At 38.0% G+C, this 24,777-nt stretch overlaps 3 protein-coding genes across 7 annotated transcripts in view; all 3 read right to left on the bottom strand.

The window, feature by feature from the left end:
- The window catches only part of LOC106093483 (RYamide receptor), an 814,074-nt gene that overhangs the window by 529,704 nt on the left and 259,593 nt on the right, over nucleotides 1–24,777 (bottom strand). The gene's annotated exons all lie outside the window — the stretch shown is intronic.
- Nucleotides 1,588–2,607, bottom strand: LOC106086748 (phospholipase A1-like). The gene has a single exon (XM_013251543.2). It carries the CDS (start codon nucleotides 2,605–2,607, stop codon nucleotides 1,588–1,590), a length of 1,020 nt encoding a protein of 339 aa, XP_013106997.2.
- Nucleotides 12,853–14,233, bottom strand: LOC106086759 (phospholipase A1-like). Its single transcript, XM_013251558.1, has 3 exons — nucleotides 14,171–14,233; nucleotides 14,006–14,102; nucleotides 12,853–13,953 (listed from the first exon to the last, which is right to left on the bottom strand). Exons 2-3 carry the CDS (start codon nucleotides 14,046–14,048, stop codon nucleotides 12,914–12,916), a joined length of 1,083 nt encoding a protein of 360 aa, XP_013107012.1. The 5' UTR covers nucleotides 14,049–14,102; nucleotides 14,171–14,233; the 3' UTR covers nucleotides 12,853–12,913.

The raw sequence follows: 24,777 nt of genomic DNA, 5'->3' as shown, positions 1-24,777 counted from the left end.
CCATCTTACTGTTTTTCGCCCTAGTTCATTTAGGCAGGCCAGGTGACCGCAGCATTTGGACTGTCTGTGGTGCAGTTTCCAAATCTAGACGTGTAGTCTTTGCAGTAGCCTGTGCAGCGAATTCCCGAGCCCAATTTAGGGAATCTCTCTCCCTATCAGTGAAAGTCTTTGGACCATTCGCACCAAGCCTCTCAATAAACCTAACCTATTATTCCAACCTCTTAAAGAGCGTGTTGGTTTGGCAGGGAAGGCCGATGGCCTAGGCAAATTATAGGCATGCGAAGAAGGAATAGGTTGGCCTTATCCTTTAGACTCGAACCAGGTGTCTTCGTCAAAAGCCCCTGCTAACCAGTCGTCTGCGGCTAGTGGAGCCGGGAGCAGCCGCTCCACCAGTCGAGGTTTCAGTAGCAGACAACATGGTACGGCCTGATACCACCACCGCAGCTGTTGGGTCTTTGGAGTCCATTCTACTCCCGGGCTCTAGATCTGCCGCTCTACTGGAAACAGATGCAGATCATCAACCGCCTAATGGATACCTCTATCGCAGCTATAATTGAGTAACTTAAATTGTTCTTCAAAAAATAATGAGCTATTACGAGTTACAGGAAAATAACAATACGTCCGCTCCACTCAATGGTTCAAACAGCTGTAAGTAAATATAGCCCGATATGAACCATATTCGGGTCGTATATTGGCGGCTCTGGTAAAATTCACTATTTTTTTAATTTTCTGGGAAATCGGTTTATAATTGCTGCTTTTATCGGCTTAATCGGCAGATCTCTGTCATACTCGGATCAGATTTCGGGTGGCCAAGTTTAACTTATTGTTCCAAATTCCAGCAAAATCGGAAACAAATGAGAATTTTATGGGCTTAAAACCCAAAACCGACAGATCGGTCTGTATGGTGAATATAGCCTGATTTGGACCATTCTCGGGAAAAATATTGGGAGCCCTAATAAAACTCACTGTTCCAAATTTTAGCGAAATCGTAAAATAAATGCGGCTTATTAGCTTAAGACCCTAAGTCGGCTGATCGATCTATTTGTCATCTTTATACAAATATAGTCCAATTTGGCTCATTCAAGACCTTAACCTGCGCATTGAAGAAATACGACATTGAAGAAATACGACGAAATTTCAACTCAATATCAATTTGTAAAGACTGTAGCGTGATAACAAATGACGGACACACGGACTGATAGATGAACAGATATTCGGACATCTTTCAATTGTAGGGTCCAAAATGGATATTTCGATGTGTTGCAAACGGAATGACTAAATGAATATCCTATCATATCCTATGGTGGTGGGTATAAAAACAGATATTTGTATTGACAGTTAAATTCAGAAAGTGCTTAAGGTATTGTTGAATTTAAATGTCAGTTTAATATTCCCATGTTCTGGGGAAAATTGTCAAATAATAGTTAAAGAAAAGTGATGTTTGAAAAAAATTTTAACCTTTTGATAATAAAGCAAAGTATGTATCAGTTTAAATATATTGTCTTTATTTTGGTATTGAGAGTTGCATCTTAATCAACTAGAAATGTAGGTTTAGCAATTGCAGCCAGTCCTATATAAAGTCTAAAATCAATTGCCACTCCAAGTAGTGAACGCATTCGTAGTATCGGTTGAGTTTAGCACACCAAATGGATATTTGAAACGAACAGGTACAAAGAATATACCTTCAACTTCTTCCTGGACATCGCGAGCACCCATGCGAACTCCCGAAAAGATAGAACCACAGTTCTTCATTTTCGCATGTTCAAAGTCGTCGCACCTAATACTTCCAAAATCGTTCAGTTCAAGCACTTCAGCATAGTAGTAGCAGGAAAGCAAATGGGAGCAAATTCCGATTACTTCAGGTCCACACAATGGTTGGGAATTACCTCCATTCACATAGAAATCACTGTTTCCAATGGGTTCTTTAAAACCAAGTTTACCCGCATCGGTATGAATTACCTGCACATAGACAGCATCTGTGATGGCTAAACGGGCCTCTGGTTTGTCGTAGAAGAATACTATACCGGCGGGGTCCAAACCAATAATTTTGTGTATTTTGCCAGTTTTCACGTTTTTGCCAGTAAACCCACAAACTTGGCCGCCATAACTATGACCAACAACAGTCAATGTTTCGAAGGACATGCCAAACTGCTCATGCAAGAAATCGATCATAGTGGCAACCTGCTTTCCTACTCCGGGTACAGCAAAAAATGCAGAAAAAAAGCCAATACGGGCTCGGGGCCAATCTACAACTATTACGTTGCAATCTTCGTACCTTAACATGGCGTTGCGAATCTTCTCAATAAATATTGTTTTATAGCTATTGAGCCAGCCATGGATGAGAAAATATGTGGGTTTATTTGCATCAAAATAGGATCTCTCCACTGATTTTCGATTTGTTGTTATTTGAGTCCCCTCACTGGGATTGACCTTGCTATAGAGAAAAAACTTTGTAGGATTTTTAACTTTCTCCAGTTTACCAAATTTGTTTTGGTCTACTAGGCGTTTCTCCAGGGCTTGGTTGTCAAACCACTCGAAGGATCCATTTGGATTTGGTATGTACCAACCATTTTTACCATTCACTCGGGCTTGTCCTCCGTCATCCATGGCGTTCAGGGTCACAACTAAATAACGAAATGCGATATTATTTTCAAAGAATTATAACAAAGTCCCGTCCAGATGTTATTACCACATATGCAGCCGGCGATTAAAATCCATAAAAGCCCCATTGTCCGGAATTCTTAATGAAGTTTAGCTCAACAGTTGGCTTTTTATACCTCCGCCTGAATCCTTTGTTAATAATTAATTCAATAATTTATTGTCTGTTTCTTAGGCTTATCAAGTCGATAGAAGCTAAATGTTACAATTAGTGCTAGCCAAGGCTGGTGTTTGGGCGACGAACATTAACATTGGGATACCACGCAGATAACATTTTCGATTAATGGGTATGACACTTTGGGTTGTCACCATTAATTCTAACTTTGTAGTAGTTTCGCAATTGAGAACAAGTCATTCAATTGCGAAACAAATTTTCTACGAAACAATTATGTATGGCCAAAAACTTAGGGATTCATTCGCAAGCAAAACAATTTGGCCTCATATAAAGTGAAGCCGAGAGACGTTGGAAGTCAATTTTGGTTGTCTTAAATGCTTCTTTAAATGTATTGAAAACGGAAAAACTGGGGAAGAAAAACGAAAAAATTGGGAAGCACAAAAATTCATGAGGTAAGCTCGGCCAGTCAGCAAAAATAATGCCGTAACCTAATATCCATGGATGCAACACAATGCTCTGTATTTGTTGCAGTCAGAAAGTTATTTTTTTATGCGCTGTTGAAATCGAGTCAGACAATCAGTCAAAAACTATATGAAATCGCTCTTATACGATATCAACAGTTAGCTTCATCCATTCTATGCCTTAAACCGATGCAAAATACTTTGAATACAATTTCAATTATTTTTATACCCTCCACCATAGGATGGGGGTACACTAATTTCGTCATTCTGTTTGTAACTACTCGAAATATTCGTCTGAGACCCCATAAAGTATATATTCTTGATCGTAGCGGCATTTTATGTCCATCTAGCCATGTCCGTCCGTCTGTCTGTCGAAAGCACGCTAACTTCCAAAGGAGTAAAGCTAGCCGCTTGAAATTTGGCACAAATACTTCTTATTAGTGTAGGTCGGTATTGTAAATGGGCCATATCGGTTCATGTTTTGATATAGCTGCCATATAAACCAATCTTGGGTCTTGATTTCTTGAGCTAGAGTGCGCAATTCTTATCCGATTGGAATGAAATTTTGCACGACGTGTTTTGCTATGATATCCAATAACTATGCTAAGTATGGTTCAAATCAGTCCATAACATGATATAGCTGCCATATAAACCGATCTTCGGTCTTGACTTCTTGAGTCTCTATAGTGCCAAATTCTCATGCGATTGGAATGAAATTTTGCACGAAGTATTTTGTTATGATATCCAACAACCGTGCCAAGTATGGTTCAAATCAATCTATAACCTGATATAGCTGCCATATAAACCGATCTTCGGTATTGACTTCTTGAGCCTCTAGAGTGCGCAATTCTTATCCGATTGAAATGAAATTTTGCACGACGTGTTTTGTTATGATATCCAACAACTGTGCCAAGTATGGTTCAAATCGGTTCATAGCTGTCATATAATCAGATCTGGGGACTTGACTTATTGAGCTTCTAGAGGGCGCAATTCTTATCCGATTTGGCTGAAATTTTGTACGACGGATCCTCTCTTGACCATCCAAACACGTGTTTATTATGGTCTGAATCGGTCTATAGCCCGATACAGCTCCCATATAAATCGATCTCTCTATTTAACTTCTTGAGCCCCCAAAGGGCGCAATTCTTATTCGAATTGGCTGACACAGGTCTCCAACATATAATTTAATTGTGGTCTAAACCGGACCATATCTTGATATCACCCTAATAGCAGAGCAAATCTTTTCTTATATCCTTTTTTGCCTAAGAAGAGATACCGGGAAAAGAACTCGACAAATGTGATCCATTGTGGAGGGTATATAAGATTACCAAGCATGCGTATTCTTGAACGTCAGTAGATCTAGCCCTACGAGTATTCGTGGAAATTCAATCTTGCCCTATCCGTGAAAAGAACACTAACTTACGAAAGAATACTTTTTATTTATGTAGATCGGTTGGGATCGCAAATACGTGTAAATGGGCCAAAAACGGTTTACATATAGATATAGCGCCCGTACAAACCTCTTCATTTGACTTCTTGTTCCCCTAGAGGGCGAAATTCTAAATCAATTGACTGTAATTTTACACAATGACTTCTTCTATGTACAGACTAAATCTGTTTATAGCTTGATATAGATCCCATATAAACCTATTTCCCGACTTAAGTTCTTTATCACTAGAAAGTACTGTTATGGCTTCCAATATACTTGTCAAATGGGTCTATAACCCCATATAGGTCCCGTATTTACTTCTTAAACCGCCTATAAAAAAAATGTCCAAAGAATTTGATGAATACGATTAAATGGGGGGAAATAGCCTCTTAAAAATAGAGGAGGGATGATTGAGTGGTTTCCGGGTTTGGGACGCCCTTTCAGGCAATTTTTATACCCACAACCGTAGTATGGGGTATATTCATTTTGTCATTCTATTTGCAACACATCGAAATATTCATTCCTATAATGTATGCATATTCTTGGTCATCGTAAAAATTTAACACGATCTAGCAATATCCGTCAGTCCGTCTGTCTGTTGTAATCACGCTACGGTTTTTTACTACGAAGATATTGAGCGGAAACTTTACACATATTCTTTTTTGTTTATGGGCCGGTTAAGTTCGAAGATGGGCTATATCGGACTATATCTTGATTTAGCCCCTATAGAGAATGATCCTCCGATTTAGGGTCTTAGGCTCATAAAAGCTATTTATTACCCGATTTTGCCGATTTGCCAAAATTATTTGTGTAGAGATCCCTGGCATCTGTGCCGAATTTGTTGAAATCGGTCTATATTCTTATATAGCCCCCATATTAACCGATCTTCCGGGTCTAAGGCCAATAAAAACCCGATTTTGCTGAAAATTTAATATAGTGAACGGTGTTTAGCCCTTCGGCGTCCTTGTCCAGTGTGGTTAAGTTTGGACTATTTTTTGGGTATATATATCGGGAGATCAGTCTATATAGGGGATATAGACTGATCTCCCGATTAAAGTTCTTTGAACCACAAATAGCCTATTTATTCGCCGATTTCGCTGAAATTAAGTCGAGTGAGCTATGTTAAACTCCTACACATCCTCATCGAGTATGGATCAGTTCGGATTATATTGGGATTTAACTGCTGTATTCATATATCGATCTCCTGATTTAGGGCCTTTAACCCATATAAGACACTTTTATTACCAAATTTAGTTGACGTTTTGAAAAGTGAATTGTTGAGAATTTGGTTCAAATCGGATCATATTTCGATATAGCTGCTATAGCTGTTTGTATATACTTAAGGTGTTATGTATCCAATGTTCGGCATGACCGAACTTAGCACCCTTTTTATTAAGTTTTTACAACAGAAAAATGTGCCCCAGCGACGTTGAGACGTAATTGGGGCTTGTTTAGTTATCCCAAAGTCGAAATTCGATTAATCAATTTTTTTGCAAAAAAAAAACTATGTCGACTTTCACTAATCCATAAGTCGAATAATCGATTTTGAAGTCGAACGGTTGTCGCACTGCGTCACGACGTTTGCACTCTGCTATAAAAAGGTAGAACCTTATCATTGAGCTAATACTTGAATCGGACAACTCAAATTGATATGTGAGAAGTTGGCCCCTGTTCCTTAATGGAATGTGCATGGGCAAATTTGAGGACGAAGAATTAACCTTTCGAAAAAGCTTCGTTTTTTTATGCCCCCCATCGTAGGATAGGGGGTATATTCATTTAGTCATTCCGTTTGCAACACATCGAAATATCAATTTCCGGCATTACAAAGTATATATATTTCGGATTGTCGTAAAATTCTAAGACGATTTAACGATGTCAGTGTGTCTGTCCTTTCGTCTGTTGTAATCACTATAGAGCCTTCAAAAATTGAGATATTGAGCTGAAATTTGACACAGTTACGTCTTCTTGATACACGCTGGTTAAGTTCTTGAACGGGCCAAATCGGACTTTATTTGGAAATAGCTGCTCTATTGACCGATTTTCCGATAAAGGGTATAATGCCCATGAAAACTTTGCTTTTCATCCGATTTTGTTGAAATTGGAAACAGTGAGTAGTATAAGGCTTCCCAACTATATTTAGATATAGCTACCATATAGACCGATTTCCCGATAAAGGGTCTGAAAGCCATAAAAGCTTAATTTATTACCCGATTTTGACGATATTATGGGTATGCAAAGTTCGGCCCGGCCGAACTTAATGCCTTTTTACTTGTTGCATATTCATTCTTATAATGTTTACCGTTTGGGTCAATATGGGTAACAAATAAATGGTATTTAAAAGTAAAGTACAAATCTAACATAAAAATTTATTTCTCGGTGAGGGGCTTCCCCACCTCCCACAACACCCCAGAAGGACATCGGAACCGATTGGGATAGTATGGATATCAAATGAAAGGTATTTAAAAGTATAATAAAAAACTGATATAAACAGTTATTCCTTGGTGTCTGATTTTGAATATAGAATGTAGATAATAAAAAAAAACATAATTAATGTGGATCTGAACGGGACCCGTAGCCCTGAATATCTTGATCGCCACATTCAAAATGCTTGATATTGGATTGCCTAAAAAGTAATTGCGGATTTTTTAAAAGAAAGTAAATGCATTTTTAATAAAACTTAGAATGAACTTTAATAAAATATATAATTGCCATTTTGTTCGATACCCTTTTGTCATCTTCCTGGCAAATCTAGTATACCACGCTCATAGAACTTCTGGCCTTTATCTGCAAAAAACTGAACCAAGTGCGATTGTATAGCCTCATAATTGCCGAAAGTTTTACCATTTAAGGAGTTCTGCAAAGATCGAAATAAATGGTATTCTGATGGTGCAAGGTCAGGGCTATATGGTGGATGCATCAAAAGTTCCCAGCCAAGCTCACTCAGTTTTTGGCGAGTGACCAAAGATGTGTGCGGTCTAGCGTTGTCCTGGTGGAATATGACACCGTTACGATTGACCAATTCTGGTCGCTTCTCCTTAATGGCTGTATTCAATTTGTCCAATTGTTAACAGTAAACATCCGAATGAATCGTTTGGTTCCTTGGAAGCAGCTCAAAATATACCACACCCTTCCAATCCCACCAAACAGACAGCATAACCTTCTTTTGGTGGATATCAGCCTTTGAAGTGGTTTGAGCTGGTTCACCATGCTCGGACCATGATCGTTTTCGACTAACGTTGTTGTAAACAATCCATTTTTCATCTCTAGTTATGATTCGTTTTAAAAACGAATCGAATTCATTGCGTTTAAGGTGCATATCAAAAGCGTTGATTCGGTTTGTTAAATGAATTTCTTTCAATACATGTGGTACCCATATTAAAATTGACGCCAAACAAACAAATGTAAACAAAATTTCGCGCACTTTTTTTCTAAAGCAAGAAATTTAAGTAACAGCTGATAACTGACAGAAGAAAGAATGCAATTACAGAGTCACAAGCCGTTGAAAAAATTTGTCAACGCCGACTATATTACTACTATATTACCGACAATTACTTTTTGGGCAACCCAATATAATAGGGCTCAAACAAAATCGTGCTCTAGCACGATGCTGATATTATTTCAGGGTCCCCCTCTCAACTCCAACTCCCTTCAACCCGGCCATGTTTGCCCACTATGGCAATAAGGGGCTCAAATAATAAAAATTTGATAGTAGAAAACAAATTTGATATTAAATTTTAGGCCAAGTGTTTGTGAGTAGTGTCATTCCCCTAAACTTTCCCTAAACCAATAACAATAGCGGCTCAAATAAAATTTATTTAACTGATAACTGCTGATATTTTTGCAGGGCTAAGTGCGTAGGTGGCCGTTCCTCTTTACATACCCTTCAAACTGGATATATTTGTGGATTATAGCAAAAAAGGCTCAAAGCTGATATCTGTTTTATGGCCAAGTGTTTCAGGGACGATTCATCTCATCAATCAACCCCCCCTGAGCCACACATATATACCGACTATAGCAATATGTAGCTCAAATGTGGTTTTTGGGAGTAGAGTATGAATATGATATCCACTTTCGGGGCCAGGTTTGGATACTCCAATCCACCACCAAAACCAAAAGAATGAAGTATATCTAACATCCAAACTTTTCAAAAAAAGCAGATCTCGAAGCTGGGTGGGGCGATTAACACTTAAAAGGGCGTAGTTAAAGTAATTTTGGACGGATATGCATAAAATTCGGTATGGAATGTAGTATTACCCATCTGATAGCCTCTGCCAATTTTTCTTAAAATCGGTTCAGATTTAGATATACCTTCCTTATAAAGATAGCAGCTAGTAGTTGAATTATTGGGCTGTAGTGACTGTAAGTTGAAAACTATTGTATTATGGGAACCAGTTAGGGAGGTGCTGCCAAAAAAAAGTTTACATTGATTTTTCCCTTTCAGATAAAACCACCCTAATGTACAATAAACTGAGATATCCTACTTGAATTTTAAGATTCAGAATAACACTAGTTCAAATCGGCTTGGATATATTGACCATTTCAAGCATTAATTCAAATACATGAATATCTGTTTTATGGCCAAGTGTTTCAGGGACGATTCATCTCATCAATCAACCTCCCCTGAGCCACACATATATACCGACTATAGCAATATGTAGCTCAAATGTGGTTTTTGGGAGTAGAGTATGAATATGATATCCACTTTCGGGGCCAGGTTTGGATACTCCAATCCACCACCAAAACCAAAAGAATGAAGTATAACTAACATCCAAACTTTTCAAAAAAGCAGATCTCGAACAGATCTTAACACTTAAAAGGGCGTAGTTAAAGTAATTTTGGACGGATTTGCATAAAATTCGGTATGGAATGTAGTATTACCCATCTGATAGCCTCTGCCAATTTTTCTTAAAATCGGTTCAGATTTAGATATAGCTTCCTTATAAAGATAGCAGCTAGTAGTTGAATTATTGGGCTGTAGTGACTGTAAGTTGAAAACTATTGTATTATGGGAACCAGTTAGGGAGGTGCTGCCAAAAAAAAGTTTACATTGATTTTTCCCTTTCAGATAAAACCACCCTAATGTACAATAAACTGAGATATCCTACTTGAATTTTAAGATTCAGAATAACACTAGTTCAAATCGGCTTGGATATATTGACCATTTCAAGCATTAATTCAAATACATGAATATCTGTTTTATGGCCAAGTGTTTCAGGGATGATTCATCTCATCAATCAACCTCCCCTGAGCCACACATATATACCGACTATAGCAATATGTAGCTCAAATGTGGTTTTTGGGAGTAGAGTATGAATATGATATCCACTTTCGGGGCCAGGTTTGGATACTCCAATCCACCACCAAAACCAAAAGAATGAAGTATAACTAACATCCAAACTTTTCAAAAAAAGCAGATCTCGAAGCTGGGTGGGGCGATTAACACTTAAAAGGGCGTAGTTAAAGTAATTTTGGACGGATTTGCATATCGGTATGGAATGTAGTATTACCCATCTGATAGCCTCTGCCAATTTTTATTAAAATCGGTTCAGATTTAGATATAGGTTCCTTATAAAGATAGCAGCTAGTAGTTGAATTATTGGGCTGTAGTGACTGTAAGTTGAAAACTATTGTATTATGGGAACCAGTTAGGGAGGTGCTGCCAAAAAAAGTTTACATTGATTTTTCCCTTTCAGATAAATCCGCCCTAATGTACAATAAACTGAGATATCCTACTTGAATTTTAATTTGTGATATTTAGTAAAAAAAAATTACCATTTTGGCTTAAAGATAGCGGGATAGTTCGATAAAAAAATGTGTCAATTTTTCATTTAAAACTTTCCTTTATTTTTCAAGTTTTTGCATGGCGAAAATCATTAAATTTGACAACTTTTGTTTGTTTCTCTCACAAGACGAGCTCAATGATAGGAGATGCAAATGGAAAAGGAAAGCCGAAGATAGCAACACACACCAACAAATGGTTATATCTTTATGGCAAAGGTTAGTACATTATTTAGAAAAGTATAGTTTGATAAAATTCGACATTTCGTCGCTAGTTGGGATCTCTAGACATGTTTAGTTTCCATTCAATTGTAACGTATAATCTTATATGCAAAGTATTATATATATAAAAGAAACATTTCACATGCTTTTGGCTCTGCATTGAAAATTAAAATTCTTAATACATATCTTCCATAGGAGTTCATGTTTGCATGGGTTTTTTTGGAGTTGGGTTCCCTTTATAGTATTTTACTCCAAATATTGTAACCAGATTTGTACTCTATTCCTTTCAATATTATCCTTATCGGCCCACGAGTCTGATTTGGAGTCTCTTAGTGAGTGAATTGGAAGTCTAAGAGACTTTAATCCCAATCTTTTAATCACCGACTGGAAGATTGGTAGATGGGATGAGGGTGATGGTGACCGGAGACATGCAGTATTTGTATTAAGACCTGCAAACAGCCAACAAGTCTGAAGCAGTTGTATCCTACGGATTCAAAAAGGTGAAACTGAAGGTCTATAGAAGAGGTGGGTTTGGGGAATCAGGACGCGACTCGGCAGTTGTTGTTGAACACTTGCTTGAAGAACTATCGACCATATCGCTAATGTCTGGCGGATTGCAGGAGACTGAAAATGACCCTGCCACGATCGAGACAGGAGGGGAAGGCATTGAAACCTGACCCAACATGCCCTGTGTGTTGGTCATCCGGTTGGAAGCACGGAACTCAAAAAGTACTTCGACAGCAGCAGTTAGTGAAACATCTAAGGAGGAATCGTCCACAAAGCAGACATCCAGTGTCCTGAGGAAGAGTGGTTCCACTGCTTTCTCACCTGCCCCTGGATGCATACGGAAGCTCATCATGACAAGATCGAACGAATCTTGGATGAACTCCTAGCGGAATCAGAAGAAGAGGCTAACAAAACAGTAATGGAAGTTCTGAATCCTGACTATGGTCCGATTTCTGCGGCACTAAAGGTCTTCCTGATGGCAGGGGGATTTGATGTGGTTCTTATTATTTAAACTACTCAAGGGTACGGGGAATGGGAGACACCAAAACTACATTCTTGCAAAGAGTAGTCTAAACGTTTTTCTTCTTCCGTCGCTAAGTAAATAAGTCTCATTACTGGCTGGCTATCCGATATATGGCACACGATTCAGAGATGCCGCTTTCAAGCCTTTGACTCTTTGAGAACTTGTTTGCTTAAGCTGATGTGAACGTTCGCAAGTTGTTGGAATTTTTAAAGCGATCTGGATGGTTCAACGGAAGGAACTAGAAGGCATCTTCCTTCTTCTGTTCCTGTGATATCACAAAGGACTAAAACGTCTAAGTGAGTTTGATGGCTGACTGCCACTTAAACCTAGCATCCGTAATAGGTCATTTATGGTGGTCACCCATAGCAGTGGCGATAAAATGGCCTCCTGTGGCTTTCCTTGTGCCACTTTCTCCCTTATATTTATGTCATGGGACACACAATTTGTCCTTAGCATATGGTTTATCCAGTCTCTGAGGACCAGGTCCACCCGCTACTGGTTTAAGGATTGGATCAGTGTGTCGGTGCGCACATTATTAAAAGCCCTTTCGATGTCAATGCGTACCGCCAGGGTGTACGTTTTGGCATCGAAGGATTCTTCTATTTTATGCACAACCTCGTGCAGGGCATTCTCCACCGACCGTCCTTTGATATAGGTATGCTGTTTATATTTGAGCAGTTCGCTGGAAGTCCTACTCTTTATCATGGTGTCCACAATACGTCCCATGGTTTTGAGTAGAAAGGAGGTAAGGCTTATATTCTTGTTCATTAGACCTTAACTATTGTTTCACATGACATTTTTCGAAGATCTCGGCATGTCCGTCCGCCCGTCTGTCGAAAGCCTAAAATTTTGCATAAATATTGTTTATTTGTGTAGGTCTGTTGGGATTACAAATGGCCCACATCGGTCTAGGTTTTGATATAGCTGCCATAGTAACCGATCTCAGATATTTACTTCTTGAGACTCTAGAGGGCGCACTTATATTTTTTTGTGACATCTAACAGCCATGCCAAGTATGGACCATATCGTTCCATATTGTGATTATTCTCTTATATATTTGCAAAAGTCATTCATGCGATCCTTGGTGGAGGATACGGCCTTGTCGAACTTAACGCGTTTTTACTTGTTTGCCTTTTTAACTATAACTAACACGCAATAGTATGACTTATAATAAACAATAGGTACAATTTATTCACATACATACAGATAATTAAAAGAGATTACAATTTAATTACTTTTGCAATAAAATTCTCGTATATTATGCCAAATGGGGTTGAGGACCGGACTGGTACAAAATATGAGCCCTCAGACTCATCCGTAGGGTTAATACCGCCCATGCGAGTTGAGGAAAATTCATAGCCACAGTTATGTGCGAGGGCCTCTAGGTAGTTTTTGCATTCGATCGCACCAAAGTTGTTCAATGTTAGTGCCTCCGCGTAGTAGGTGGTCACGCGGCGATGAGAGCAACTGCCATCATAGTCCGAGCCACAGCCCGGCTGGGATTTTCCACCATTCGCATAGAAATCTCCCTGAACGATGGGCTTCAAGAAACCTAGCACTCCTGCATTGGTATGAATAGCTTGGACATAGTCACCATCCGTGGCTGCTAAACGATTCGAAGGAGTTAAGAAAGAGAATAATGGCAAAGCAGGATCCAGTCCAATGACTGTGTGCACCCTTCCTTTCTTAACATTTTTACCAGTATGACCAGCAACATGAGCTCCCAAACTATGGCCAACCACGGTTAATGTGTCAAAGGACAACCCACAGCATTCGTTGAGAAAATCAATCATTTCAGCAATTCTGGCCCCTGTTCTGGGGATGGCAACAACAGCGGATATATAGTCCGAACGGGCTCTGGGCCAATCAACAACAATGACATTGCAATCAAAAGCCTGTAAAGCGGCATTTCGTATCTCAACCACTGTTTCCGTTTCGTAACTATTTGTCCAGCCATGTATAAGAACGAAGGTGCGCTTTGTGGCAGCACCCGATGAGAAAGCCCCCAGAGATGGTTCAGTAGGCAATGCCTTGAGTTGGTTGCCTTTGCGCTTGTTACCTCTTGTGTACAAGTAAAATGATACAGGAACATCGACAAAACTTGTCCTATTGTTGTCATTTTCCATGCGTAGGGTCTCCAACAATTTTTCCGCAACATCTAGTGCCTGCCACAAAAAGGTACCATTTGAGTTGGGTACATACCAACCATTTTCTCCATGAATCTGATCCTCAATTTCATCGAATGGTGGATTAGCCGAAACTATAAAGCAATGAGCATTTAATGAGGAAGCCACTATTTTGAATCCTCTTACCGGTTATAATAATAGCGATGACTAAAAGCCACAAGAAATACATTTTGTGCAATGCCGAATTCCGCGGTACGCATCTAAGACTGTTTTTATTATATTTCTAGGTAGTGCACTTTGCTTTAGCAAAACGTGTATAGTAACTGATGACACTTTAATCAATTTAATTACCTTAGACTGACTGACATGTACTTTATCGTATATTGCTATACCCGGCACCGGGAACTGGCGCAACTTGCTTTCGGCTCTAGCTACTCATTAAACTGCATGTTACAAATTGGAATATTTGTGAATGCAATTCGCTGCGAATAAAGGCATTTCTTATCTTTTATTATATCCACCACCACATTATGGGGGTGTAATTATTTTGTTGTTCCGTGTGCAGTGCATTAAAATATTATTCACCGATCCTATATTATAAATAAATTGTGATATTCGTAAAAATTTGAGACAATTAATCTGCATGTCTGTTTGTTTGACATGCTTTAGATTTTAACAAATAAAATTCGTTAAGTTCAGCCGGTCATCCACCATGGATAGTTCTTTGATTTTTCAATTCCGTTTTTTAGAAGTCATAAAAAGAAACCACTTCCAAAATATCAGCCAAATCGGATAACATTGTAGTTGAACCTTTTAGGGACTGAAGAAGTCAAATTGGAAGAACGGTTAGATGGGAGCTTTATCAGTCTATGGACTGTTTTAGACCGTTCTTAGTTAATATGTTAAAAGTCCTAACAAAACAGCACGTGCGAAATGGAAGACATATCGAATAGTAATTGCACCATCTGGAAGCTCAAAAGTTCATATCGGAAAATCAGTTTATTTGGAAGTTATATCAGTTTAAGGACTGATTTGGACCATTATTGTTGAAAGTCCTAGCAAACGAAGTGCTGTCGAAACCGGTTGTTGTTGTTATTATTATATCTACTGTAAGTATACTAATGTATTCATTCTAAGATTATTATGATCCGACTACAGTCTTCTGATTCTGCTTCAGGAATCTGAATTGATGCAATTTATTTAAAGACTGTTTTTCTATCTCGATACGAATTTTTCGCGTCATTCAAGAGTTTGTTTAAGCTGCAATTCGAGCCAAAAGAGTTAAGCCGGGCTGAACTTTGGATACCCACCACCTCAGGTCTATATGCAAACCACCTTTCATCAAAATCCGCTGATAATTGCATACCTTATGTCATAGCAGTTATAACGAAATATATTTCGATTTGGACCAAATACTAAAAAGTACAAGTCATTGTTCAATTGTGTATAACAAAATATTGGTCTTTTAATTAGCTATATCTAAATATAAACCAATCTGAACCATATACTCTGTGTCGTATATGGTTCAGATCGGTGTCGAAAAGCCTAACATAAGTCACTGTGTCAAATTTCAGTAAAATCGGATTATAAATGCACCTTTTTTGTGGCAAAGACCTTAAATCGAGATATCGGTCTATATGGCAGCTATATCCAAATCTGTACCGATCTAGGCCAAATTGCAGAAAAATGTGGAAATGCTTAACTTAACTCTCTATCCAAAATTTCGGCGACATCTGACCATAAATGCACCTTTTATGGGTCCAAAACATTAAATCAATAGATCGGGTTGTATGGCAGCTAAATCCAAATCTGGACTGATCTGAGCCAAATTGAAGAAGGATGTCGAAGAGCCTAACACACCTCACTGTCCCAAATTTCAGCGACATCGGACAATAAATGCCCCTTTTATGGGCCCAAAACATTAAATCAATAGATCGGTCTATATGGCAGCCATATCCAAATCTGAACCGATCTGGGTCAAATTGAAGAAAGATGTCGAAGGGTCTAAGTCATCTCACTGTCCCAAATGTCTGCACAATCGGACAATAAATATGGTTTTTATGGGCCTTAGACCCTAAATCGGACGATCGGCCTATATGGCAGCTATATCCAAATCTGGACCGATCTGGGCCAAATTGACGAAGGATGTCGAGGGGCCTAACACAACTGACTGTCCCAAATTTTAGCAAAATCGGATAAAAATGTGGCTTTTATGGGCCTAAGACCCTAAATAGGAGGATCGGTCTATATGGCAGCTTTAATCAAATCTAGACCGATCTGAGCCAAATTAACGAAGAACGTCGAAGGGCCTAATACAACTAGCTGTCCCAAATTTCAGCAAAATCGGATAATAAATGTCGGCTTTTATGGGCCTAAGACCCTAAATCGGCGGATCGGTCTATATGGGGGCTATATCAAGATATAGTCCGATATAACCCATCTTTAAACTTAACCTGCTTATGGACAAAAAAATAATCTGTGCAAAGTTTCAGCTCAATATCTCTATTTTTAAAGACTGAAGCGTGATTTCAACAGACAGACGGACGGACATGTCTAGATCATCTTTGATCAAGAAGATATTGATCAGCGCCGACCCTTATATACTTTATTAGGATATTTCAATGTGTTGCAAACGGAATGACAAAATGAATATACCCGCATCCTTCGGTGGTCGGCATAAAAACCGTCTATATAGAAGAATATAGGTCGGAAGAAGAGCAAACGAACGAAAAGCAACCGTTTGACATCGACAAACAGGCTTTTAGTTTAATACACCATTGGAATCTTAATTGGGCTAGAGTATCTCTGCTTTTTCTAGGTTATTGGTCTTTTCATTATATGCAATTGGTAGTGAACGTCCACTAAGGACCATATGCGTGGGCCGTCACATAGTGAAAATTTCTGGCCTAACAGTGAAAATGCAATGTGAACATTGATTCGTCTTCTGTTGTTCTTTATTCGAGTTTCTCCCATGAATTCAGGCAATCAGATTGTAGTGTACTACCCAGAGTTGACTGTCCTACGTTGCTTAAGAGGAGCAATAGCCACATGACCAGTTTTACGGAAGAAACAGGCGACTATTTGCTTCAAAGTGCTTCTTCCACGAACAACTTTCGTTGAATTTGGCTCGCCTTTGAAGACCCACATAGTCGATTATTGTTTTCTTTCGGGCTCATACGCATAGATCCTCAACGCCATACAAAGATTTAAGTTCATCGATGCACTGCTGTCGCGATAATCCACGTCGATAGTTGTGAAAAATTATCGCACGAAAATTCCATTTTTTTTTTTTGTTTCGTCAATTTATTTTTTTCATGTCAAAACGTTGTGAGTACGACGAAAATGTCAAGTTTCTAATAGAAAAGTCAGATTGCATCTGGGAACACTTGGTGTTTCCCAAGCCAGAAACTTACCTTATGAATATCTTTCAAACCCATTCTGTATTAGCATATTGTAAGTGGATCACGTCTCTTAAGATCCAGATACTAGTCCTGACATGTCTCGAAGTGGGTTCTTGCTCAGTGAGTTGGAAACAGGGAGTCGAGCAATTTTGACTCAACTCAGACTTCGGTGTCGACTCTGTGCACTTTAATTATTTTAATTTTTTTTTTATTAAAAAAAATCTTTTTATGTCCAAATCCACTACGCTTCTATAAAAAAAATCGTAATATTTTATCGCCACATAGCGAAGAAAGTGGTAGTAGTCTTATCGCCATTAATTTATTTGTTTATGCCCACCACCGAAAGATGGGGTATATTTTTTGTCATTCTGTTTGCAACCCATCGATATATTTATTTCCGTCTCCATAAAGTAAAGGGTGATTTTTTTGAGGTTAGGATTTTCATGCATTAGTATTTGACAGATCACGTGGGATTTCAGACATGGTGTCAAAGAGAAAGATGCTCAGTATGCTTTGACATTTCATCATGAATAGACTTACTAACGAGCAACGCTTGCAAATCATTGAATTTTATTACCAAAATCAGTGTTCGGTTCGAAATGTGTTCATTCACCGTAACGTTGCGTCCAACAGCATCTTTGAAAAAATACGGTCCAATGATTCCACCAGCGTACAAACCACACCAAACAGTGCATTTTTCGGGATGCATGGGCAGTTCTTGAACGGCTTCTGGTTGCTCTTCACTCCAAATGCGGCAATTTTGCTTATTTACGTAGCCATTCAACCAGAAGTGAGCCTCATCGCTGAACAAAATTTGTCAAAATTTGAACACATTTCGAACCGAACACTGATTTTGGTAATAAAATTCAATGATTTGCAAGCGTTGCTCGTTAGTAAGTCTATTCATGATGAAATGTCAAAGCATACTGAGCATCTTTCTCTTTGACACCATGTCTGAAATCCCACGTGATCTGTCAAATACTAATGCATGAAAATCCTAACCTCAAAAAAATCACCCTTTACATATATTCTTGATTGTCGTAAAAATTTAAGACGATTTAGCCATGTCTGCCTGTCCGTCTGTCTGTTGAAATCACGCTTCAGGCTTTAAAAATGGAGAAAATTATCTGAAACTTTGCACAGATTCTTTGTTGTCATAGGAGGTTAAGTTCGAAGGTGGGCTATATCGGACTAAATTTTGATGTAGCCCCCATATAGACCGATCTACCGATTTAAGGTTTAGGGCCCATTAAAGCCACATTTATTCTCTGATTTCGCCGAAATTTTAAATAATGCCTTGGGTTAGGCTACTCGACATTCATACCGAGTATGGTCAAGATCGGACTATATTTGGATGTATTGTAGCTACAATATAGACCGATCTCCCGAATTAAGGTCTTGGGCCCATAAAAGACGCATTTACTATCCGATTTCACTAAAATTTGGCACGGGGACCCATGTTAGGATTTTCGATATATGTGCCATATATGATTCAGATCGATTTTGATTTGGATATATTGGGTGATTTTTTAAGAGTTATTAAAAAGTTTTTCAAAAAAAAAAAAACAAAAAATTCAGAAAAATGTATGAAATCTTTATTTAAATCGAAAAAACGTTTCATATAATTACATGTTTGAAGATTATTTCATGCAAATACATTTGGGCCGGTGTATCACGAATAAAGTCTTTAATGTTATCTTCCAATACGTCAATTGAAGCGGGCTTGTCTCTTTCGACATGAGCTTTAACATAGCCCCAAAAAAATTTTTCTTAAGGCGTTTAATCGCACGATCTACACGGCCAATTGACCGGTCTCGAACGTGAAATAAAATGTTTACCGAACTCGCCTCTCAATTAGTCCATTGTTACGAGAGCTGTGTGGCATGTGACGCCGTCTTGTTGAAACCACATGTCATGCAAGTCAAGCTCTAGCATTTGGGAAAAAAACAGTTGGATAACATCTCACGGTAGCGCTCGCCATTCACAGTTATGTTCCGATTCGCATCATCATTGAAGAAGTACGGTCCAATGATGCCACCAGCCATAAACCGCACCAAACTGTGACTTTTTCTGTATGCATTGGTAGCTCTTGCAATGCTACTGACTGATCTTCACTCCCAAAATCGACAATTCTGCTTATTTATGTACCCATTGAGCCAAAAAACGAGCTTTGTCGCTCAATGGAAGAAGCGCGCGATGAACTTTCATAACCGAGTACGCATTTTGAGAGATAATAGCTAAAAATCACCCTTTAGTTTGGCTTAATCGGAACATATTTCGATATAGCTGCTATGGGTTCATAAGTGATGCATTTGTATAGCCAAGATATGAAGCCTATATAGCTTCCACATATATGTTCGTACGATAATAGGCACGAAAATTTCCCTTAATACTTTTCTGATCAGTAGTTCAGATGTAGCTCCAATTTATATCACTTCTAGAGCCTATGCACTATACTATTTCCTCTATGATTCCTAAAATACGTACGGATTATCGTCGCAATTCTACATAGAGATCAGATGTTAATAAAATATTTCCAAAAACAAAATTTCGTTAAAATCGGTTTACATTTAGATATAGCTGCCATATATATCTTTCATCCGGTGTGGCCTATTAAGTCTTTAGTATCCACAATTTTGGTTCGATCCTTTAAAAAATTATCATGAGACTTTGTGTGACGTATTAAGACGTGTGCACAATTTGATCAAAATTGGGTCAGATTTAGATGTAGCTCCCATATATATCTTTCCTCCGATTTGACTTATTAAGGCTATAGAAGTCACAATTTTGTTCCGATCTTTACCAATTTTGATACGAAGATTAGAATCGGATCAGATTTAGATATAGCTCCCGTATATATTTTTCATCCGATATTGACTTTTAAGGCAGTAAAAGCCACAATTTTGGTCCGATTCTTACAAGATTTATCACGAGATGTTTTATTTGACGTTCCAATACTTGTGCAAAATTTCATCAAAATCGGATCAGATTTAGATATAGCTTCCATATACATATTTAAGCCGATATGGCCTTTAAGGTTGTAGACGCTACAATTTTAGTCCGATCTTTACAAAATTTAACAAGAGATGTTTAATTTGATATCTAAATACCTGGAAAAAATTTAATTAAAATCGGATCAGATTCATATGTAGCTTCGATATATACCTTTCTGCTGATATGACCTTTTAAGACTGTAGAAATTACAATTTTGGTCCGATCTTAGCAAAAAATGTTTTACTGCACGTTCCAACACGATTGCAAATTTTCATTAAAATCGGGTCAGATTTAGATATAGCTCCCATATATATCTTTTAGTCAATATGGCCTTTTAAAACTTTAAAAGCCACAGTTTTGGCCCGATCTTTACACAAGTTTGCCTGAAATATTTTATTTGGCATCTTAATACGTGTGCAATTTTGTTCAATTTGTTCAGATTTAGATAAAGCTTCCATATATCTTTCATCGCCACAATTTTGGTTCGATCTTTATAAAATTTAACTTGAGTACGTGCCTGTCGAGATTTAGATATATCTCCGATATATAGGTATGCAAAATTAAAGTCTGACCAGATTTCAACATAGGTTTCATGTATTTAAAGCAGTATGTACATAGAATCGGTGGTGTAGGGTATTATATAGTCGGCTCCGCCCGACTTTTGCCTTTCCTTACTGTTTCTTTTAATTGCCTATATTGAAGTACATATAGCATCCTCTTTACAAAAAAAAAAAAAAAAATAAAGGTATTTGAGCAACTTTTTTCAACAAAGACTAATCAATGAAAATAAATTTGTAGACTAATAAATGCAAACACAAAATCAGTTTTTTTTCACATTTGTTGACTTCCAAACTTTATAAGTTTTAACTGAATTATCGTATGTTGACGCAAAATGCTGTAAAATCATTATAAATTCACCAATGCTGCATATCATGTATCAAAATGAAAATCGAACCACACATGCCGTTCGCAGTTTCGGCCAAATATTCAACAAATAAAAACTAAAAGAATAGACCCAAAACCAGTTGAGATATTGTATTCCTCAAACGGACTTTTTATAGGGATTTTTGAGCAATATCCAGCAAAAACAGTATTTCGCAAATCGGACCACAAATGAAGATCTGGCAGCCCGAACATTTTTTCAAAACGCCGAGGTGATCAGCTTTATGACCCTTTCAAGAGACGCCCAGACCATCTAGAGCTTTGCACATGATCTCGATAACACCTCAACTCGAACCATTTAAAATTTTCAAAAGTTATCTCTATCCGTTTCAATTTTTTACTAGTTTTTTTTTGGATTCTATCCTAGTGTGCGACTCCTGAAAAGTTTTGCTAGGTCTTTGAAATATATGTTTAATTCATTCACACATCTCCCCTTTACCAGGAGAGAGCAATCGTCCGCGAATGATACTGTTTTCTTACCAGTTGGTGGAGGAAATAACTTAGAGAACTAGAGGTTAAACCGGAGAAGAAAAAGAATATCCCCTGAGGAATGCCCCGTTTAAACTGCGTAGGACTGACAACCGCATATATAATTCACGATCTACCTCTTCATCTTGTTTGGTAAATAAGACTCGATGATGTCATTAAAGTTTTCGGTGTAATTGACTGTATCAAATGCCTTTAAAGGGTCAAGGGCTAGGAGAACGGTTCGTTCACAGGACGTGTTTTAGTTCAAGCAGTGGCTGATATGTGTAGTGTTAGCGGTATATGCCTTTGTTCGGTTGTGTACTTCCTCAATCCATGCATGCAGGCGCTATTGAACGGTATGTAGTTGTCTTATGACTCAATTGTTTGTCACAATTGTCAATTTACATACGATTCACCATTTTTGCTATCACACCTATATGTTATTTTCGTATGACAAAACCTAAACATGTTAGCAAAATCTGATTGTTTATTTGTAACAATGTTCAAGTTATGAGACATGTGGTTAAATCCTAAGTTTGTGAAAAAAAATTATTTGAAGTTGTTTTCATTTGACTGACAAAAATAAACAGTTCACGGTTTAATCCAAACCAGGAAGGAAATGCAAAAATCGTGCGGTGCCGACGATATAATATCCTACACCAACTCTATAAGTACAAAGTGGGAACTATATCTTACTTTGAACCAATTTTGATGAACCTCGGCGGATGTTTTCAGATGGGTTATTAAACAACCCGTATCAAATTTAGAGCAAATATGTTCAAACTGAATAAATACGGTGGACAAATGACAACATTATTGCAAATTATCTAAAATCTGACGAACATATATATATATAGATATTGTGGTAGTCGCTGTGAAAAATTGGTCATTAAATGCTAAAAAGTGAAAATCGGGCGAAATACATATAGGGCAGCTATATCTAAATCTGAACCGATTTCTATGAAAGTCGCCTGTAATACTTAGACCTATAAGATTATCCTTCTTGCCAAATCGGTTATCAAATGAGCACTTTATTGTAATAGTTCTCAAAATCGGACGAACATATATATCTAAATCTGAACGGATTTCGATCAAACTCTATAGATATTGCGGTAGTCGTCGAGGAAAGTATTGTGGAAAATTTTGGCAAGATTGGTCAATAAATGCGCTTGCAGTGGATCTATAAGTGAAAATCGGGCGATATACATAATGGTTGATTATTAATCTATTATCTTTTTGGCAACACTGGTTTAAACAGCTCACGCACTTTTCGTTTTTTGTTTCACCGTCTAACGTTTTCAGTTTAGTTTATAATTTAACCATAAATCGTCTTACAAACGAACAACGCTTGCAAATTATTGGATTTTATTATCAAAATGCGTGTTCCGTTAAGAAAGCTCATCGCGTGCTTCTCCTATTTTACGACGAATTTGGCTAAATGGGTACGTAAATAAGCAGAATTGTCGATTTTGGTGTGAATATCAGCCAGAAGCATTGCAAGAGCTATCAATGCATTCAGAAAAAGTCACACTTTGGTGCGGTTCATGGGCTGGTGGCATCATTGAACGGTACTTCTTCAAAGAGGATGCGAATCGTAACGTAACTGTGAATGGTGAGCGCTACAGTGAGATGATATCCAAACTTTTTTGCCCAAAATGCAAGAGTTTGACTTGCATGAAAAGTAGTTTCAACAAGACGCTGGCACATGCCAAACAGCACGCGTAAAACAATGGACTTATTGGGAGGCGATTTCGGTAACGCCTTCAGACTATTTTTTGTGGGGCTATGTTAAAGCTCATGTCTATACAGACAAGCCAATTTCAATTGACGCATTGAAAGATAACATTGAAACAATTATTCGTGAGATACCGGTCGAAATGTTGGGAAGAGTATGCCGAATTAGATTAAGCGGATGGACCATTTGAGGCGCAGTCACGGTCAACATTTGCATGAAATAATCTTCGAACACTAAATGATATGGACCGTATTATCGATTCAAATAATGATTTCACGCATTTCTCTGAATTTTATGCGTTAAAACAAAAAAAAAAAAAAAAAAAAAACTTTACTATAGCTCTAAGAAATCACCCTTTATATGGCAGCTATATCAAAATCTGGCCTGATACAAACGAGCACTTTACAGCAATAATTCTCAAAATCGGACGATTGCTAGGTCCAAATGTGAACCGATTTTTTAAAATTTCAATATTTTTTGTCCCTATGTCAAAGAAAATGTATGTGCTAAATTTGAAGACGATCGAATGAAAATCGCGACCTGTAGTTTGTATACAAATTAACATATATTGACGGACAGTCAGACAGACTGGCAGATTTAGTATGGTCTGCTATGTTATACACTATATACCTAAAATCGGAGGCGGCCACCTTTCATTCTTAATCGATATAGCCACGTACGTTTATGTGTATGACCGTGTCTCTGTCTGTCCGCCCTTATGCCTAAAAAACATCTTCTATTGTCGTTTGTTTGAATAAAATTTTTCTTTGAAATTTTACACAGTTACTTTTTATACCCTGCACCACCACTGTGTGTCCGTCCGTGCGTCTGTGAGTGCATGTATTATTTTAATCAAAGTGCTGGTCGTAAAGGGTGATTTTTTTGAGGTTAGGATTTTCATGCATTAGTATTTGACAGATCACGTGGGATTTCAGACATGGTGTCAAAGAGAAAGATGCTCAGTATGCTTTGACATTTCATCATGAATAGACTTACTAACGAGCAACGCTTGCAAATCATTGAATTTTATTACCAAAATCAGTGTTCGGTTCGAAATGTGTTCAAATTTTGACAAATTTTGTTCAGCGATGAGGCTCACTTCTGGTTGAATGGCTACGTAAATAAGCAAAATTGCCGCATTTGGAGTGAAGAGCAACCAGAAGCCGTTCAAGAACTGCCCATGCATCCCGAAAAATGCACTGTTTGGTGTGGTTTGTACGCTGGTGGAATCATTGGACCGTATTTTTTCAAAGATGCTGTTGGACGCAACGTTACGGTGAATGAACACATTTCGAACCGAACACTGATTTTGGTAATAAAATTCAATGATTTGCAAGCGTTGCTCGTTAGTAAGTCTATTCATGATGAAATGTCAAAGCATACTGAGCATCTTTCTCTTTGACACCATGTCTGAAATC

The sequence above is a fragment of the Stomoxys calcitrans genome, chromosome 2, assembly GCF_963082655.1.
Source record: "Stomoxys calcitrans chromosome 2, idStoCalc2.1, whole genome shotgun sequence".
Lineage (NCBI taxonomy): Eukaryota > Metazoa > Arthropoda > Insecta > Diptera > Muscidae > Stomoxys > Stomoxys calcitrans.
Note: the sequence above shows the minus strand (reverse complement) of the source record. Positions and strands in the feature narration are given on the sequence as shown.